The sequence below is a fragment of the Vigna radiata genome, chromosome 6 (assembly GCF_000741045.1).
Source record: "Vigna radiata var. radiata cultivar VC1973A chromosome 6, Vradiata_ver6, whole genome shotgun sequence".
NCBI lineage: Eukaryota > Viridiplantae > Streptophyta > Magnoliopsida > Fabales > Fabaceae > Vigna > Vigna radiata.
The window spans coordinates 36,072,145-36,093,764 of record NC_028356.1 but is presented as its reverse complement, the minus strand read 5'-3'; the positions used below and the strand labels follow the sequence as shown (position 1 = coordinate 36,093,764).

Genomic DNA, 21,620 nt, shown 5'->3' with positions numbered 1-21,620 from the left:
AGAAAGAAGACGTTACAATGGTTAAATGTGATTGGGATGTGTGTTTTCATTGCTTTCAGCTAGAGTTCACGTGAAATGTACGTCACAGTTGCTTAATGCGTAGTCAGAGACGAGAACTATAAATACACTTTTAAAGGACATGCGACGTACCCTCAAAAGAGGATCACCACATCCTTCTCACAACGTAAATCTCATCCTCATTTCCAATGACTATGCTTCTTTTCACTCAATATTCCATTGGTATGCCAAAATGATAGTTCCTATAGTTTTTGGGGCAGTGCATGCTCCATTTGGCTGCTAAATATTAATTGAAAGTTTGAATAAACTATATAGAAAGAGACCAACTTTCGATATTTTTTGTCTACTTCATCAAAGAAATTGATCAATGATCACTTTGTTCAGTTTACAAAAAATACTCTTATATAACATATAACTATACTGCTACTATGATTTAAATATGATATTGCACTTGAATCTTTGGTGTGGCAAAGACAACCTGGTTTGGGCAAAATGTTTCAGAAAATTGCAGATGAAAGTGCAATATTAACAATGAAGGCAAGAAAATTCTAAAGAACTGAACAAGAAATTACCAGCATTGCTGCACATTTTTTAGACGCGCACACACACGTGTGTGTGTGTATTTCTTTAGATATAAAAAAAATTCAGGTATTCCCATATCATAATTACTCCAGATACATGAATTTGACCAAATGGAAAATCCACAATCATCAAACACAAAAGAGGCAGTGAAATACACTATGAAATCTACAACATAGATAGACAGTGGATCTGGAAACTAATGAAGGGTACCCTGAATTCAATTGTAACAACCAGAGTATGTAACTGAACTGAACTATGTGACAATTTCCACAGGATACTTATCGATGCAATCTTCCCATGGTCCATTAGGAGAAGGCTTAATATTCCTCAGTGCCTGCCAAACAGCACTGTTACATTTGAAACCACTTCCAAATGCAATTTGCCAAACCCTGTTGCCCTTCTTCACCCTCCCTTTGGCTTCAATGTAAGCCAATTCATACCAAATGGAGCTAGAGGAAGTGTTCCCAAATCGGTGCAGGGTCATCCTAGAAGCCTCCACATGCTCAGGACGCAGCTGCAGGTTCTTCTCCAGCTCATCAATCACAGCCCTGCCTCCAGCATGTATGCAAAAGTGATCAAAAGCAAGCTTGAAATCCGGTATGTAAGGCTTCACATCAGCCTTGAATAACTTCTTCATCAGCAAAGTCACAAAAAACAGAAGCTGCTCACTGATTGGTAGCACCAAAGGACCGAGTGTGGTGATGTTGGTTTTCAGTGCTCCACCAGCAATTGCCATCAAATCCTTTGACAAAGAAACTCCAGTCTTGCCAGCATCATCCTGCTCCTGGTAAACACACCGGAACGCCTTGTCATCGGCACCGCGATGAGTCCTCACAACATGGACTAGCCGGTACTTCGCCCGCCTCCGATCGGCCAGCTTGTTCGACAGCAGCAGTGCGGAACAGCCGACCCGGAAGAGGCAATTGGGGATGAGCATGGACTTCTTGTTCCCAAAGTACCAATTCTGAGTAATGTTCTCAGTGCTAACAACCACGGCATAAGTGTTCCTATGAATCTGCAGAAGGTCCTTTGCAAGATCAACCGCAATAACCCCAGCACTGCATCCCATCCCCCCCAAATTAAAGCTCCTAATGTTCCCTCTCAATTTATACTTATTAACAATCATTGCCGAGAGCGAGGGCGTAGGGTTAAACAAGCTACAATTTACAATAAGGATACCAATATCCTTAGGCTTAAGGCTGGTGTTTTGGAAGAGATTATCCAAGGCACCAAACATTACTTGTTCCGCCTCCGCTCTGGCCGCAGCCATCGACGGCTGCGGCGGAATAGAGTGCATGGCCTCGGGGACGTAGGTCTCCTCCCCGAGTCCAGAGCGTTCCAGGATCTTGCGCTGGAAATCCAGGGACGACTCCTCGAAGTCTCCCGTGAGGCGGGAGTGCTCCATGAAACTCCGGAAGGGGGCTTTGAGGTGGTCAGCGGGGCGGAAGCAGGCAGAGTCTAGAAGGTAGACAGCGCGTGGGCGCGTGACGGCGTAAAGCGTTAGGCCGAAGACGAGGACGCCGGAGCAGGTAAGGATGGTGAGGAGGTTGTACTGGAGATGGAGCCAGAGGTGGTGGAGGTCGGTGGTCTGGGAGACCTGGATTAGCGTGACGAGGATCAAAGGAACTAGAAATAGGGTTAAGAGGTTGGAGATCAAGTAGTGGTAACCTAATTTCACGTACTTGAGATTCACGCTCTGAAGGAAATCTGGGAGCGCCATTCGGCTCTGCTGCTGGATCTGAACTCCGAGTGCGGAGCCGCCGGCGCCGGCTCCTCCTTCTCCTCCTCCTCCTCCTCCTCCGCTGGTCATCGGAATGTGAATGTGGATGCGATGTGAGTGAATGAAGTAATGAAAAAATGAAGAAATGAAGAAACGTTGGTTTGTTATATATATATATATATATATGGATAGTGTGGTATGTCCAAAGAGGGTTACGTTGTAATGTTATGCGTTGGGAAGGTTCGGAGTTTAGAGTGTTGGGAAAACGGTTATTTCAGTGTTCCGTACACTGACCACCAACACCTGTGACTGGGACTGGGACTCAATGTCCACCTCTGCTCCTCCTGTGACCTTCTCACTCATACGCAATTCATCTCTTCTTTCTTTCTTACACCTTCTTTAAATAAAACATAAAACTTTCTTACATTATTATTATTATTATTATTATTATTATTATTATTATTATTATTATTATTATATTGATTAGTGATACAATTTCAGAAAAAGCAGAAATGTTGGCCTAGAGAGAGACTGGTTGGTAACATGTGGAAAAACACATGCTTTTGCTTAGAAACTAAACTCCTAACCCTTCAAGTAATTCACTTTGAACAATTATTTGAATTGAATAATCAAATAAGTTGTTTTCCTGTCACCTAATTTTTATAAATTTAACTAATGAGCAATCAGCATCTATTAAACTTAACATGAAAAAATAGCATTATATTCTAAATTAGTTTATTGCCAGAATTGTGCAATCAATTATTTCAATTCAATAATAAATTATACAATCAATTAAAATTTAATAGGTTAATACAAAGCAAGTTTCAAATTTTGTATGTCAATGACAGGGACACTACAGTCAAATTTTGTATTTTCACTCTATTTCTAATTTCTTTTTCTCACCAGAAATAATGAAATCAGAGGTAAATAATATGTAGGCAAACTGATGAGTATGTCATAGGAACTCAACTGAGCCAACCCTATATATTTAAATCAGTGGTCAAAAAATGTGTATGATAATAAATGACTGAGTCAGAGACAATCTGATTATTATGTCATAGAATTCCACTGAGCCAACCCTGATTTTTATTATTAAAGAAGGTGATGATAAATAAACATTTCATTTTCCAATACAAACTCACAAAAATAAAAAAATAGATGTAAATGAATCGAATATAAAAGGATAATATTTTTTTTAAGTATTAGAGGGTGTAGGAAAATTGAAGAGCGTAGAAATACAAGATTCCTACCATTCAAATCAAATGGACGGGATGATAGGAGGGCGTTAAACCCTGACCAGCAGAAATGGGTGATTCAAATCAAATGGCCAGACGAGAAAAATTAAATTCTTCATTCAAAGGACAAATTGATTTTTTCAATCCATGGGATGCCAAGTTATCGACGTTACGTCATTCATGTCATTTTCAACAAGTATTATCTAATTAATGCATGCACGACACTTTTTTTTTTTTTTTATTTGCACATTCGTTTAGGTTCATAAAACTCTTCACAGCCTAGCTTTTTCGGAACTACTCCAAACATTTATGAAAAATTAATTAAAATAATTAAGTTATACGTTTTCTGCCTTCAATTTCTAATATTCTACTTATTTTTTCTATTTTTAAATTATTTTAATACGCCGTCAACTTTGTATGTGCTTATTTATATTGATTAAATCACAACTAATCAAGACTATCACAAATATAATATTAGGATTCAATAGAAACATAATTTCAAAAATAAACATGTGCATAATGGAATACAATATTAAAATTCGTATAAGACAAACAATAATAATAACAACCTAATTTTTTTATACATACACGGCCTACTAGTTACTCTGAATAATAGAATCCAATAAAGTTTAGTAAACTTCATTAACCTAACTTATTAAAAAATATTTTAATATATATTGATGTAATCATACTATTAAAATTTGGTTTCATATATACCATTAATATATGAATATTTATATAAATAAATATATCTTAGAATATCTTTTAATCATATTAGGTTAGCGAAGTATATTGAGCCTTTATCAACAAATCTATTCCAATGGTATGTATACAAGTATTTTCAGTCTTAGAAGTTTGATTATCGTGTGAGAGATGATTATACAATTATGAGTGTCCTTCTAATGGAGTTGTAACTGACTTTTAAGGTTTTGCAAGTGGGACACTAAATGTTCTTATCGAAATCTTGAACGTTGGATATATAGTAGTTAACAAAATAATATCAATAATGCGACACCTTATCTGATTCACGATGGATGTCAATGTTCTAGTCTAAAATCTACCAAGTAACATCATTAGAATCAATCACCTTTCATTTGATTATTCACTTTGAAACAAGTATTCTGTCACAATTTTGTCCTTAAAAGACGTCTTGAAAGGTAAAAGAAATAGGTAAATTATCTTTAGTCTTGACTCCTAAGCTTAAGAGGCTCATGGTTTATATTAAAACCTTATTATCGTGCAAACTATTGGACATGATAGAAACATAAGTTCTCTTCCGTCAAAGTCTAAGAAGAATGATTGTTCACCTTCAATAAAGAACTTAAGACACTCATAGTTTGTTTTAGAATCTCGTTATCAACCCCACAGTTAATGTCAACGTTTCAATCTCAAGTGTTAAATGACATAATTAAGACCAATCGCTCCTCATCCAAGATATTATCGGTTTTTAAGAAAGATGTCTCAAAAAAAAAATCAAATTATCTTTAACCTCAAACTCTTAAATTACGTGAGACTATTAAATGTGATTAGAACATCTTTTTAATTTGATAGGGATTGAAAATAAACGTGATTTACCAAAAATGCAAGGATATTTTACAGGTGCAGGAAATAAAATACAGGTCACCTCATTAAATTACGGAGGGTTCCTGACAACGAACAAGCCATGCTTTACAAGTCAGTCCAGGGGAAAGCCAACAACTGGCGGCAATGTTGGCAATACCTTCATAATTCAATGCATAAAAAAACAATGTACAATGATTAAAAAGGGATCGTGATTAATATGCAGAACCCAAAATCAAAGATTTGGGTTATTTACATGCCGTCAGTGGATCTTTAAATACATAAGTTATTCTTGAATTTTCTATAATTAAATCATGCTTTGCATTTTCACAGTCATTGACATAAGATAAGCTACTAACAACTTCGCAGCCAAAAGTGTCCACGAAGAAAAATATTACAGCAGATGTCACCCTTAATTTCAGAATGAAATTTTCAACAACCCGGGACACCATGTTTTCACTATGTATTAGAATCTGAATAAATTCAACGTCAACATGCGATTATTATTCTAAGAAAACAATGCATAGTCATCATACAGACATATGCTGCTGATAAAAGATGGGCCAATCCATTAACTTGGATCAGAATACCCAATAAAAGTTCAGACATAGCTGCCACACAGTACATCCCCAGCTTACAAATAGCTAACACCAGAAAAGACAGCACTGAGTTTAGAAAAAATGTTACGATCAAAGGTTAAGATTCATAGTTTAAGCTATTACTTTGCCCCTGACAGTCTTACAAGGTGGAAGGGTAGGAAAAGTAAGCTACAGAGCCTCCTTCAACAGTTTTTCGGTCAGACTTTTGGGGAGTCCCATCACACTGTCGGTTGTTCCCACCTGCAAATATACAATCATTTAGGATTCATTTACGGTCGATAGGAACTAGAAAGTAAAATGCCAGCAATCGTGTCCCAACAGGAAATCAGCTAGCCACATCACCAGCATTAGACTTCCGCATGCCATCAGCAGTAGACACATATAACAATTAACTTAAACTGCTAATTTAGGTAAACATGGAAGTTTTCACCAAGATTTGAAGATAATCAGCATGCAAATTCATCCGTGCAGTCAATCCCAGCTAGTGGGAAAACCATTGGTTGTTGTCATTGTCGTAGTTTTGATTTAGTTTGAGCAGTAAAGAAATTCTAAACAAAACTAGATATGGTCTACAGATTTCTAAATCGGCTTTCTAGCTTTTGGTCAAGTCCAAACACAAATCTCTAACCAGCGAAACATAAGTGAATTACAGATTCTCTTTTCATGACAATAAATGAATAGTTCTAAGTGTTGAACATTGAATAATGGAATGCTGCCACTTCATACTGAAGAACAGCTAAACGTAACTAATAGACGAGACCAGATATCCGACGGCAATATCTATAAACTAAACTAGACAGGGACATGAGTCTGACTTGTCATTGTCCTTGTCCCCCAAGATCAACCCAGCATGTCCACCAATCTATAGCTATTATTAAGATGCACTGATATTCCTAGGTATGAAAGAGGAGTCAACCAACCACTTCTTTGACAAATGGCAGTATTGAAGGATGCTCTATTATCAGCCCACCAGCAACATTGAGAGTAATTCCCTCGTCAACCTAAACACAAAGAACAAGGATTAAAGGCAGACTAGCTACTCAGCAACAGAAGATAGCTCCGCTCTGAAGCACTGTCTGTTTAAGAAACATCCACAAAAAAAAAAACAAATTGCAAGAAACAATACGTACCAGCTTCTCAATGATTTCATCAGGTATTTCATTGAAATATATCTGTAAAACATCACAAGACAAAATCATTTTACACAATAAACAGTAGAGAATGCACACTCATGTGGCCATGAACATCACTGTGCCAAGAAACAAAAAAATGAAGGTTCAGGTCCAATTTTCAAAAAAAAAACAGGTTCCTCACTGGTATTGATAAAATGTCAGAATAATCAAGAATAATAACGCAAGTTTTGAAAGTGTCATGGAAAAAAATCAGCAGGAAGCATATCTTATAAGGTAGTACTTCTTTCAATGTGATTGGTAATTGTTAAAATCATTAAGCAGCACAAGTTGTACTATTGTAATCGAAACCTCGTAGTTGGAGCCCAGGAAAACTTTCACATGGGGTATTCATGGTATCAATTGGATTGTCATCTGGCATACAGCAATACTTGAAAATTGTTGATAATTGATATTGTACTCTTGCCACTCAGGCTTCATAAACTAGTTGTCAATTTTTTGCACCAATTAAGAAACTGACTCATAACTCATAATCCTTCTAAGGTTTTAGCAATGGACTAGCAACTAATGCCATCCTTCCATGCTTCACTACTAATGACATGTCATGGTAGCCAATCCTTAGCAAGTTTTATCCCCCAAAAAATGAAAAAAGTGGAATGAAAAGCTCATCTTAGATTAAATTAATGTAATGTAGGTAATACAAGGCAAATGTGTATCCTAACCAAGAATCATTCAGAGCTAGTTATTTGGAAATGGATATTTTAAATACAAATAGAAGGTTAGAACCACTTTTGAGTTTTGATGTCACTATTTTACTGGAAAATAGGGGAAACTTTTTACCTAATAATTAGCATAGTTGGGAGCAAAGATCATGGAGTAAGAATTCCCTGATTGTTTTTTGGACATTTGTAGGTATCACATTCGATTTTAGACTTTGGTCAGACAAAACAGGAGACTGACTAAAATAATAATCATCAAGAAAACCAAAGGTAGGGAAGAAATATACCTCCACACGATCTGAATCTCCTTTTCTAAATCCTGTTTTAAGGTTAGTAACTAGTACAGATCCCACAGTTGCAGCATGCCTTCCAGAATAATCTAAAATTGTACAAAAGTCCAGTAAATATGAATATATAGGTATTTAGAAGTTCATAATCACATGAGAGGTGAGAGAGAAAACTATTTATTAGTTGAAAGATGGTAGGACTATAACATTAAGCGGACCTTTCAAGAATTGTCGAGCTTCTTCTTTGTTTGTTGGCTTTTCCCTAATCACACCTTCGTACACCACCACCTCCAAATCACATTTGACAATGAATGTAAGACAAAGCAAACTTTGACTCAGAAGAAAAGAAACTTGACAGTTTCTGCTACAAACTAGTCTAGTCACCGTAAGGCCATTTATTTGAGGTAACAAGCACAAACTTGCCAATTTGAGCATTAGAGAGAATGGAACTCATTTAGGCTTTCTTACAAGGAATCAAATTGTTTGGACTGTACATATTTTAGAGTTTTAATAAACATTAAACACTAGTCTAGAACAATCCATGAACCAAAAAGAAAAACTTTATTATTAACATTCACGAGAAGCATGGGAGGGGAGGAAATTGTTTGGAAAGAAGCACACATAGCCTTACTGAATTTTTATGGAATTCACCTTCAATTTTTTTTTTCTTAATCATGTTTCTTATGCATGGTGATATTTTGGAGATTTACAATAGTAAACTAGAAACGAAATATTGAGAAGAATATGATGTATACTTGGTCGGAGGTAATTAATAGTGTTGGCTCCGCATCCTTTAAGTAGTCATCAACAGGGAGCCTTTGCAAGATGGCTTCTGCCTAAGGAAAAGATTGAGAGCAACTAATATAAGGGCCAGAGTGTCAGCTGCACAACTATAAGAGAACAGTAGCACTAATAATTACTTGACCTAACCAGGCAACAACTTCAAACAGAGGATGACAAACTGAAACCATGTTATCACATTTTTTAAGAAATAGGAACCACTGACATGATTGTCAAAACTATGAGCAACATGATACCCAACAAATTACTCCTATTACGTATTGCTCACACTTTATTTTATAAGAAGAGGAGCAGACAATCATACAAACACATCTTACACAAAAATAGAAGCACATGGAATCAGAACCCAAATATTAACAATAAAGAGCATAAAACCTCCACTTTTGTATTTAATTTTAACATTCCAATATTTGTTAAAATGTTAGAAAGATAGTTGCTCAATGATACTATCAAGATTTTGGTAGTTCCCTCAAATAGTCAGATAAGAACTGAAAACAAAGAAGAAGATAAAAATCGAAGGTTCTATGGCAATTTCACTATGATAGCATTCGGCCTGGACTTATGGAAATGGGCAAGTTTTGTATTTTGTGATTTATTCCTAAGAATGATTAAAGAAGCTGGGTCTGTAATCTACAAACTGGAGGAGTACACTTCATTCTTAACAAACTGTATATCCTCAATAAATGGCCCAGGTGACATAGAACCTAATAATAACCAGCACTTCGCTAAGGGGAACGCAACATACTGTGTCTGCTGCAATTAATACAGTTGGTTCAACAACCCTCTCTTGATTACTGGTAGATTGCAGTTTGGATATAATGGCATTGGCCTGATACATATAATTCGCATTCATTAAAACACAGTCTTCCACAAAGAAAAGGCACCAAGACAATTCACAACAGAAAGCAGTTACAGGATATCTTTCTAAGGTGTCTCTACACTCAAGAAAAAATACAGGTCAATAGTAAACCACCATCTCGGTCCCAGAACAAGGTTGTCATATTTGAGGAGGTTTACGTACACTCACGAAGATTCTGTACAATCGACTCACCGAATTGACTTGTAATCTTTTAAGAGTTTGTGCGACAGAAAAGTAATATTACAAAACCTATTAATGACATACAGGCTTAACAAATACTATAAACACAATAATAATTTAACATTTCAACATCATAAGAAAGCGATATAGCAAGTCAAAAAATAAAATGTAATGGTACATTAATACTAAATAAGATCAAATTACAAAATTTACCAAATTATGTATAAATTAATGAAAACATAAGTTATTAAAGTGAAAACTCCTTAAAAATGAGCTAATTCAAATCATTTAAGTCATGGTAAAACACTGCCATTATAGGGTTAATTAATAGGGACAAAAATTACAGTTAATTTCAAAATTGTTGACTCGCTTCTTAGGTCAAGTACACATGAATTTACTTGAGTTTACCGGAATCTACAAAAAGTGTTTAATACAGAATTAACTCATTTTATCTAACTAAAATCATAAAAATTTAAGATTTAAGTTGAGACTTCGACAATCATGTCCTGGACAGTATATAATGTCACAATAACCCCCGAAATTTCCAATTGTTTCATCTAGTTATCTGATCTTAATCGGTTACCACCATTTTGATCCTAACCTTATGCTAATAATTTTTTTAAAAAAAATAAATAAATAAAAATCTTGAACTAATACGATTGACTAATAGTACTTTAGAATTTTATTAGTTCCAGGAACTAATATGATTGTGTTATTTCTCCAGGCCTAAAATGGTGGTCTACTCATTACTCATAAGTTTTTTTTAAAAAAGAAACAAATAATAAAAATACGCAGTTATTTATTTAGAATAAGATGAACCAAAAATAGAACACACGCACAATCCAATCCCACACAGACCTTGGCCTCGGCCAGAGCCATAACCAACTCTTCTGGAGTTTCCTTCCGGATGCTCTTCTCATCAATATCCGCAGTCTACACGAAACAGACACCGAAGATTAGAGCTAAACCTGAAAGCACGATGAATCAAACATGAACGAACCATTATTGTGAATTGGTATCCCATTTCGGCCAGTATCTTGCGGCGTGCGACGGAAGACGAACCCAATATAATCTGCAATTAACCATTAGCGCGAGTTAATCAACAAGGAGAACGACTGATTACTGAAGAAACAAATGTAAGTGGAGAAAATTGAAGTGAAACAAACCCTAAGTTGAACGCAAAGAGTACCTTGTAGGAAGAAGTGGAAGCTTCCATCGCAATCTCTCCGATGGAATCGAATGAATGGCGGGAAATTATGCAAAACGGATTGGAACTACTGAAACACGCTTACCAAATTCAAATTCTATTTGGAATTTTCGGAAATGCAAATTACAACTTTTTTTTCCCTGTGCTCGTTTCTTTTTTCTACAGTATGTAAGTGTTTTCATTATAATAATTTATAATAAAGCTTAATCAAGTTTCGTTTTTAATTGACTTCTAAAAAAATTATTCATTACTTTAAATTTTTCTATTTGTTCTTTTTTGTAATTGAATTATTATATTCCATCTTTTATTATTAATAAATTTGATATTATGTGATTAATGATATTAGTATTTATATGAATGATTGATGAATTTCATTTAAAATGTGTTGAATAATAATTATGTTATTTCAGAAACTGAAAAATAATAAAAATGTTTCGTATTCAACTTGAAAAACATTAATACAAATTAGATTGAAAATATTTAAATTAAATTTATGAGAGATTTCAAATTTAATTAAGTTCGATTAATTAATCTCTTTCTATTTATATTCTTGTAATTGATCATCATTGTTTCCTGTGATTAAATTGAACAGCTTGTTATAAACATTTTAGAATAGAAAAAATTTGTCATTTAACTCGTGATTATCGGACGGTTATACAGGACAATAGTGTTTTTGCATGATAAATTTTAAATAATAAAATGAATTTTAATTATTAAAAAAATGTAAATAAAGTACATTGAGACCAAAATACATTTTCTATGATTCATTTATTATCAATCCTTAGATATTTTAGTTGGTAAAACTTAATCTTATTTCAAATATATTTACATATGTTTGTTCAATATGAAAACAAAAATTAAAGATTGTTAAGTGATGTAAAAATAATAGATGGTAAAACTTAATCTTATACATATTTTATTAGCCAAAATACTCTTAAAAATAGATTGTTAAGTGATGTAAAAATAAAAGTTAAATATGTTTTTCGTCCCCCAACTATTGGTCGTTTTTGTGTTTAGTCCCTCTTTCAAAGTATAGTACAATTTAGTCCTTCAACTTTAGAAAATTATGGTTTTAGTCTTTTTTACCAAATTTTTTAAACTTTATTTGCTGTTTCAAGCACTTTACATTATAGCATTTGGATTGTTTACACGTTTTGACACATATTTGCTTCAATGTTAACTGAGAAACGCGTTTGAAATAACAAATAAAGTTAAAAAAATTTGGTAAAAAGGACTAATACCAAAGTTTTCTAAAGTTGAAGGACTAAATTGTACTATACTTTGAAATAGGGACTAAACACAAAAACGGCCAATAGTTGGGGGACGAAAAACATATTTAACCTAATGATACTTTCAAACACATTTTTTATTTCTCTTTTTAAAAAAAAACTATAGAATTTTATTTTTTTAAAACTATTTTACCTTTATCAAGTTTATAAAATGAATATCAATGTCTGTGTTTAAAAAAAAAAAAACATACTGATTTATGATAGATTTACACTAAAATATAACAGTGGTTAAAGTTGCGAGAGTAATGATAGTGCAGAATGTAAGGTGTGCACTGTTCTTGCATCAGCATTTCGAAAGTAGCGTATTTTTTGACTTAGACAACCTTTTCATGTGGTTCCAAACCTTCCTGACACTAATGATGAATCCAAGTTATGGTCGGTGGATAGAGTTAGAAACTTGCATGTACTACCATTTTTTAATAACCACTTTCTTCTTTCTTTTAAACTCATCTTTAAGCACTTTTTCATCACAGTTTTGAAGGTCGTTTCCATCATTTATCTTCACCCAAAAGAGAAATTAAAAAGAACTTCACATAAACTACTGCTCCATATCAATATATATGATTTACCTTCAAAAGGTTAACTTGATTGCTTTTACATTTAAAGGTAGAGATACATGACAGACTAAAAAGTTTCACCTAGCTTGATTGGTTGGTAACAAGCTAATATGTCTCTTTCTTACACTTCACCTGAGGCTTAGGACTTTCATCCTGCATGGCAATGAAAACACAGAATTAGACTCAACCCAAATTAGTTAACAAAGAAAATTTTTCTGTATTGGAAAATTTTCTGCAGAAAAGTCAGTCTCATCTCCTAAGATTTTAAATCAAGTATAACTGTAGTTTATAAACTAATTTAGAGTTAAAACAACTTCACAGTATATAAGTAGATATATAAGTAGATACAGAACTTATCTTATACCTCATCTTACTGACCCTGTAAGATTAAATTAAGCATAAAGTTTCCTTTTTAAATAATTTCTCTAAAAAATTATGTCTTGATTGCTTGAAAGTAAAGATATTTATAAATCTGTCGGTGATTTCTACTCTTATGTAAGACTTTTAGGTGGTGTGAAACAAGGTGAAACAGAAAAAGTCTGACTGTGCATGACTCATTCTGCAGCATAGTTGAAGCAAAATTTATATGCAAGAGATTCAATAAGGTTTGATTTTAACCTTTGTTCTTCATTCATGTAACTGTAACCTCTGATGCTGCCTGCTTCTGTTGCAGCAACTTTTCTGTAATTGGGCAAGGGCACACGACCTTCTTCAATCTGCTTCAAATCATCAACAAGCATCTCATAGTGCCTTTTCACTTCTTCCACTGTTTTTCCTCCCACTGCCCTGGCCAAGTTCTGCCACCGATCTGGGGTGTCCTTGTCGTAGATGGCCAAAGCATTCTCAAACTTCTTGTTCTGCTTTGTTGTCCAAACTGAGTTTGAGGCCATTGTCACAAGGTATATATGTGTAGCAATAGAAATGATAACAATAATAATCAAAAGACAAATAATGGTAATGAAAGTTCAATGTTGTTATGGCAAAGCTATGAGGATGAGAAAACTGTCATTGGTGATACCCTTTATATACTGGTGGATGATGGCCTTGGGAGAAAGTGTGTGAGTTGTAGGTTGTGTACTTTATGCTAGCTGTTGCTTTCTACCAACTAATATTTTCAAAATTTTCACTTGAACATGCTAATCTCAGTCAATTCCTTTCATTTGTATATGCATGAAAAAGTCTTCAATGCATAAAAAGGTGTATACTTTAGTGATTTCTATGTCTGTTTAAGGAATAATCTTCAAGTAGTCTGCAGAAACCAGAAATACCCTTTGATTTATTAACTTAATGGTAAGACAAGTTGTGAAAAATCAGACTACATTTTGGGTAACTTACACCAGTTTTCATTCAAGTATAACACCTTTTGTTTAGGAAATCAAGTTTAATTCAGAAAGTTCAAGAAATCTAGCATTTAAAAAGTCTCTAAGAAATAGTACTCTTACTGAATTTCAGTAACCAATAAAGTTATTGCATACAGTAAGTTTCACTATTTCTTCTAATTATGTTTCACATGCATACTTGGCATTTGTTGGAAGTTAGAGGCATTTGGACTGTACACAGAATTCTAGTAATAATAAACTAAAATTGACATCACCACTAATCTACCATACCAAGTGTCTTTGAAATTGAAATAAGAAAAGTTTGAAATCCTTCACCGCATGCAAAATCAATTTTTACCTACACTAATTTCACTCAAAAATCACTTTTGCTAATAGTTAAAAGCTTGTTTCTTTGTAAATCTCTCATGGTTTGAAAATTCTCAAGTGAAAGAAAAAAAAGGATCCAATCTCTATCCTTAGTTGATAAGAGACTTCTAATATGGTAACACTTATATGTGGTAACTTTATCAATAGACTAAAATACAAAATGTTTTATACTGGTTCACCTGTTAAGATTACGTTCAGTTGTGTTCTAAGTTAACTTAGATAATTCTATTAAATATTCAATGAAATATATTTGAATATAGCTCGCTCCTAATTGTGTAATATTATTCACCACTTATGATATTGTTAGACAGTCTCGATGTGAGACATGTAAAAAAACATAAATTGAAAAATCAGTATATTTGTTTTTTTGAAGTTGTTCTTAGAGTTTTAATTGTCTCCTGTGCTGTATTGAAATGGTACTGTTACAGAGGACAAGATGGGTCCATTAAACGTTCACGGGCGCAGGTATCATGTAGCAGTGTAGAAAATTTCATGCCAAGATCTTCTGTGTATGGATCAGACAGCAAAAACACAAAAGCACCTTTTACATTTGGATGTTTTCAAATTTCTCTTTCAGTGTTTGTGGTTATGCCACAAAAATGGCTTCCATGAAAATCTCAGGCTTTTGTTGACTAAATTATCTGTTGGTTCTGAACTATCACTCAGTAGTTCTACCAATTTTTACATGACAGAGTAATTAAATATCATTAATTACTTTATTTTAAATTTAGAAACTTAAAAACATGTCACTTAGAGATGAATCAAGATCACACAACTGGTGATGGTCAAGGACTAGTAACAGTTTTTCGTTAGCTGTCTACCATTCTAGCAATGTTAATTAGTCCATTCCAGTCATCATGGTTTTTGACATTGTACACATATGAATATATATATATATATATATATATATATATATATATATATATATATATATATATATATCAACAGTTTGTTCAGAGATATGCTGAAGATGAAAAACAAACATGGCTAGCTGTATTTATCTTGTTGTCGAGTTGAATCTTACCTTACGAAAAGGAAAAAAGCAATGTGCTGCAAAGTGTACCTCAAAGATTGAGCTTAAGGCACTTTCCATCTGTTTCACATTTATATAAGGTGTGTTTGATTTATGGTTGACAAATGAAGACAATTTTTCATGGAAAAACATTGTTTTTTCCTTTACTTTATCTTGAAGCTTGGTTTGGAGGACATGGATCAACTCTAGCCAATTGCACCTTATCTCATGTCTCTTTCTCTTACTCAAAATTTTAAAGATAATGAGTTAATGTAAGATTTTCCAAAACTAGTTCATGGAACAAGGATTATGCGAAAAAGACTAATTCATGTAATATGTGATAACCTTATTTACTTATATTACTTTACTCACAATGTAAAACACTTAATATATTCTTTCGTGTGGACAAAATGGTTGTAAGCTTAATAATATACAATTTAATCTACTTCAAAACTTAATTTTTGATGAAAGTCTTATATAGACTAGAAATAATGATAAAAGTCTTATATCGACTAAAAATAAGACTGGTTTAGTTCCTAGGGAAAACAAATAATCTATGTAAGATAAATCAAACATGTTATCATGAAACAAAAACTTAGTTTATGCACAAACAATAAAAAGTTATGAGAAGTGTGTATGGTTAAATTGAAATCTAGTTTGGAGTGTTTAAACCATAGTTGGTATGCAAACTGTAAACTAACTAGAATTGAGTGAATTACATGGAATGAATGTGACAGGAACAGAAAGTTATGTGTGAGGAAGAACAGAATCTTTATATCTTTAGACTCGTGCTACTTTGTCTAAGCCTACATTATGCATGGAATATATAACTAGGATTGTCAATTGGTGAGTGATTTTAATCCATGGAGGCAGCAACAGTGATCATTGGAGACTAAACAAATTGATTTTCTGAAGACAAAAATCAAGGTGGAAGTGATGCGATGCTGATACATTTGGAATCCTTATCATCCACGTATATCCCAAGCTCGATTTATCTCTCAAAAGAGTATCCAGTTTCTACTTCACAAGCTTTATACAACTTGGAATTCGGACCACACCACTCATTTCTAACCGCAGATTTGGAGATCCATGTTCTGCTTCCTAACTCTTGATGCTTTGTCTCACACTAGTCAAAGAGAATTGCTCTCAAAAATTATTCCAAAATTGTTTTTTCAACCTCTTATTGATATCATTTACACTGGTGCAGAAAGGGCTTTAATGTTATTTCTGGCTTTTAATATCACTTTCACAACCGACATTTATACGAGTGACGTTAATGGAACGTCGAAAATCCAAATAACCGACGTTTATTTAAACTTCAGTTCATTCCATCCCCGACATCAAAGGCCACCATATAGACCTCGGACTAGGCCTTAACAGACGTCTAATGGTAATATATAGACGTCTGCCTATGCCTTAACTGACGTCTACGGGAACATATAGAGGTCAAACATGTCAATAACCGACGTCTATGGTCACTATAGACATCCGACATAGCACTAACCGACGTCTAATATAGCAGTTGTGTTTTAGTGTTGTTTTGATCCTGTCTTTCGATAGCCTAGTACCACACTCTCCCTTCGCTAGCTTCCCTACCAAAAAAGTTTGCGTCTTTTGCATCTCTTATGACATTTCAACCCAAAACAGAACTTGGGTCCATGCCTAGTTCCCATTCAACTGCAAAAGGAAAAAAGTTACGGTGACACAAACTAGACAAGGACCCAAGTTCCATTTTGGGTCGAAATGCCATAAAACATCCAAAAGACGCCGCTTTTCTTGTGAGGAAAACACATTTTAATCGGTTATTAGATGATAAACGATCAAGACACCATTTTAATCGGACTAAAACAAAGTTTAAACTATTGAAATAAAAAAAAAAAAAAACGCACATGCAATGCAATACAGCGAGAGAGAGAAAAGAAGAGGAGGAAGAAGATTGTGCGCGTAACTACGAGAGACAGAAAAGGAGAGGAGGAAGAAGATGATGTGCAAGTAACTGCAAGTTCACGGTTTATTTAAGTTGAATTTATGCATCGGTCATCGTACCAACCGACGTCTATAGATGTCGGCTACATCACTAATCTGACGTCCAAGAGACTTTTCACCTACCTTTTTTAGGCCATTTAGAAGTCGGATGCAGGGGGAGTTGACGTCTAAAGCACTGAACGAAGTGACTTTTCAGTAACCGTTCAGTCTAGTAGACGACGGGGACCTGGGGGGCCGACGTCTATGTACGTTGATCCTGAACACCTACCTGTCAAGCCCATGGACGTCTGTTTAGGGTGAAATGGACGTCTATACTATCGTAGATGTCGGTTTGCAAGTCGACTGACGTCTATATGGCCAACTTATTTACGAAAATGCCACCAATCAGTCATATATGTCTCGTCACTTCATAACTGATATCTAAGGGGTGACGTTAAACAGCGACTTCGCACTAGTGTTAGACTCATACTTAGAATTTTAACAATCTCCTCCTTCAAGGTGAGTTCCTTCTACATTAATACACATTCACTTCTAACAGAAGCATTTTTAACCACGAGTACTCCTTCTCGTTTGAGCCTAACCTAAAATGGATTAACAAGTCTTCACCTCATATTTTCACGTTTTTTCTTACTTAAGATCTTAGCCTAACCACGTAAGGATACTTAGAACAGATTTTCACTTCACACTTTTTCTTACATATACAAGACTAATAAGATATAAGTCTAACCATGTAAGGAATACTATTGAAAGTTTCACGTCAACTAAAGATAAGTTCAAATTATAATATATATATATATATATATATATATATATATATATATATATATATATATATATATATATATATATAAAAGTACAAACCTAATCTTAAAAGTCGATTTTGTAGAGATGAATTAGGCTTAAACCTACTTTCATACCCAAAATCTTAAGATAATAATCTAATCACATAAGAGATTAACACTACTTTCTATTCAAAATCTTAAGACAATAAATAAATAGATCTTTACCTTTATATAATGTTCTATTTTTTTTATTTTTATCTAATATTAAACTTAGACTATACTTAGAATTTTAACCACTATAACTTTCCATGACTTGTTTTTACCTGGGCATCAAGTTTTAGCATATCATAACTTTCTGAGGGAATATTTGAATTTTTTTTAAAAGAAGAGACATAAAGTCACGTACCCAAAAGAAAAAATTCTGATGGAGAAATTCGTATAAATTTTCTGGAGCAAGAAGGAATGAAGATTAGTTTAATATTTCTTTTGGTTTTGCTGAAAAACATGAAAGTGTGGTTATGTCATAAACGAATTAATTCGCATTCTTCACAATTTTTTCGTACTCTTTAACATAACATTAGTGTTTATAAATGAATGAGATTAATATATATTTGAATGATCCTAAAGAAAGAACACACATACATAATATTATATATTCTGCCAGGTTGTAATAGATAAGTAGAATCTTATATTGTGATAAGAAGTGATAGTTTGATACTACATACTTTAGATTCGAATATAAAGGATTGAATTAAATTTGATAGATGATGAGATATATTCTCGCACCTTATTGTACTTATTGGATGTCATTTTTGCAATATATTCTCAATAAAAGGCAATCCATAAATAGAACAAAAGCTTAATGGAAAATACTTTTATCCCTCTAATATGTCATATTTCAATCTATTTCTATTAACCTTTTCCCCCATAAAAAATATTTTTTGATATACTAAAGTCAGAAAATTTAAATTATATTACAAATATATTGTTTAATTATTAGAATTGCATTGAGTTGAAATCATAATATAAATTATCATGTGTGTTTAATGTAATATAAAGTAACATTAATTTATAATTAACCTCAAAGGAATCATTTAGAACTATAAATTTATAAAGGAAAAAAAAAATTCTACAACCTAAATCTTAAACATTAAACCGCAAAGTATTTTTTTGACAAAGAAAACTTATTATAATAGCTAAACATTTTAAATTTATTATATTAATTTGTAATTATTGTTATTTTTGTACACTGATTTCGTTTTTTTATATTTATTTTATCTTTAAAAATTTATATATATATATATATATATATATATATATATATATATATATATATATATATATATATATATATATATTTGGAAGTATCAAATTAATTAATAAGATAAAAACATTAAGCTTAACAAAAATTCTATTTACTCTACTTTGGTATGACTAAGTGGACCCAAATGTTAAGACTCACATCTAGTTGGGCTTCCTTGGGCCACACTCAAGATTTTCTTTTACCACCTCCATGTCTTTTTCTTATACTTTGATAGGCGTCAAAAGGTTTAAATTATTTGAACAGATTTTAAATTGTATAATTCAAAAAAGATATTTTGAATTTGTAATTTGAATCTAAAAAATGTATTGTAATTGTATAGTCTAAAAATATTAATATATTTATAAATTAAAAAAAAAATATCATGAAAAATGCATACATTAACATTTCAGATTTCATTCTAATATGATTTGGATAACATAAACTTAATTTATTTGGATGTGCATAATTAAAAATGACAATAGAACAGATTTTGCACTGATAGTGTTTATTCATTATGTGATTCGCAAAAAGTTCACTCGTATATATTTTTAATAAAAAAGTATCAACGACTACTTTAAAACTCGCATATGTATATATAAATATAAATATAAGTATTTGTAAATATTTAAAAATATATATTTTTATAAATTTTTAAAATAAAAAAAATATTATATAAAATATTATGTAAAATTAAAAAATATAAGTTAGTTTTAATTTTAATTAAATATAACTTAATAAAATATATTTTTTTTTTAGTTTTTACAGGTTACGCATATCCACATGTACATATATTATAATATGATGTATTTATAAATAAATATTAAAATATTCATAACCTACTCATAATAAGTATAAATATCAACTATATGTTGTAAATTTTATGTTGTGTATTGTTTTTTTTTTGTTCATTCTTATGTTTGATGTTTATTATAATTAAAAACTATTGATATGTGAGGCTTTGTGAATTGTGAAATGGGTTGTTAGAATATTGGAAGGCACATGAAGGGGATATTAAAATTTAAAATTTTATGATTAATATTTAAATAGGATGAAGAAGATATTGTGAAAGTGGAAGCAAATAATTTAGACATGGATTATCGATAAGAAGAACACACGTGTATGTAAAGCCAAACTCAATGAATGAGATTTTTGCAAAACCACTCATCAACATGGAAGACACAAAAGTGCCTTTCAAGACCTAAATAATTGAACCATCACAATCATCAAATAATAATTCATTCCTACTTTTTTTTATTTCCGTGTCAACTATTCATTACACATTTTCTCTAATTCCTATTATAAACACTTCTTTATATTAATTAGGTTCTAAATTTCTTATAAATTTTCATATTTTTATTAAATATTTATTAAAAAATTTAGTATAATGAGTAGCCAATTTTTTTTATATTTTTTAATTAAATTTATTTGGTTTATTTTTTTCTTTAAATGGATTTCGTGATTATTTTATTGTATTGTTATCTTATTTTTTTTATATATATTAGAAAAATATGAAGTTTTGTAGTTAATATAAGATGATATTTTGGTTTATGTAAATGATATAAATTTTTATTGTGTTTATTCAAAACGTGTTGAATACTAAGAATGATATTGACAGGTCAGAGATAATTTGTTAATTGCTATAAGTGATATTATAGAAGGCATTGAAACACACATTATTATCTAATATGTTTCCAATTAATGAAAACAGAAATTACTCATTATTTTATATTAATTTCCATGTATCTTTTATATTAATAACACAAATTCACATTTTTTTTAATTCGTAAAGACAAATAAATAATTTGATAGAAAAAATGAAATAGTATAAGTTTGATAAAACAAAACATATTTGTTTCAAATTATAAATATAATATTAATATAGTTATAAAAAATAATTATATTAATAACTCACTAGTACAAAAATCATATTTTATGACATACAAAAACGAACTATGACGTACTTAGCTGATTCAGTAAGCTGATTTTCTGATTCGTTCTGTTTTTGATTCCTGAGTTGTGTTTCTGATTCCTTTGATTTTTGTTTTTTCTTTTCTTCGCGTTTCTGATTCTTCCCTTGTTTGATTTTTG

At 32.2% G+C, this 21,620-nt stretch overlaps 3 protein-coding genes across 5 annotated transcripts; all 3 read right to left on the bottom strand.

Annotated features, from left to right (window-relative positions):
• Positions 1 to 564: 564 nt before the first annotated feature.
• On the bottom strand, positions 565 to 2,698 carry LOC106765300 (3-ketoacyl-CoA synthase 4). The gene has a single exon (XM_014649874.2). The coding sequence runs from the start codon at positions 2,408 to 2,410 to the stop codon at positions 854 to 856; it is 1,557 nt and encodes a 518-aa protein (XP_014505360.1). The 5' UTR covers positions 2,411 to 2,698; the 3' UTR covers positions 565 to 853.
• Positions 2,699 to 5,509: 2,811 nt separating this feature from the next.
• Positions 5,510 to 11,065, bottom strand: LOC106763065 (maf-like protein DDB_G0281937). 3 transcript variants are annotated; one of them, XM_014647235.2, is made up of 10 exons: positions 10,880 to 11,065; positions 10,691 to 10,762; positions 10,549 to 10,623; positions 9,397 to 9,480; positions 8,606 to 8,686; positions 8,069 to 8,138; positions 7,851 to 7,942; positions 6,845 to 6,886; positions 6,635 to 6,715; positions 5,510 to 5,954 (listed from the first exon to the last, which is right to left on the bottom strand). In XM_014647235.2, the coding sequence occupies exons 1-10, from the start codon at positions 10,904 to 10,906 to the stop codon at positions 5,883 to 5,885; spliced, it is 696 nt and encodes a 231-aa protein (XP_014502721.1). In that variant the 5' UTR covers positions 10,907 to 11,065; the 3' UTR covers positions 5,510 to 5,882. The 3 variants fall into 3 exon arrangements, with proteins under 3 accessions (XP_014502721.1, XP_014502719.1, XP_014502720.1); XM_014647233.2 differs by lacking the exon at positions 8,606 to 8,686; XM_014647234.2 differs by lacking the exon at positions 9,397 to 9,480.
• A 1,403-nt stretch (positions 11,066 to 12,468) lies between these two features.
• On the bottom strand, positions 12,469 to 13,772 carry LOC106764480 (protein RADIALIS-like 4). Its single transcript, XM_014648763.2, has 2 exons — positions 13,362 to 13,772; positions 12,469 to 12,896 (listed from the first exon to the last, which is right to left on the bottom strand). The coding sequence occupies exons 1-2, from the start codon at positions 13,631 to 13,633 to the stop codon at positions 12,872 to 12,874; spliced, it is 297 nt and encodes a 98-aa protein (XP_014504249.1). The 5' UTR covers positions 13,634 to 13,772; the 3' UTR covers positions 12,469 to 12,871.
• Positions 13,773 to 21,620: the final 7,848 nt, after the last annotated feature.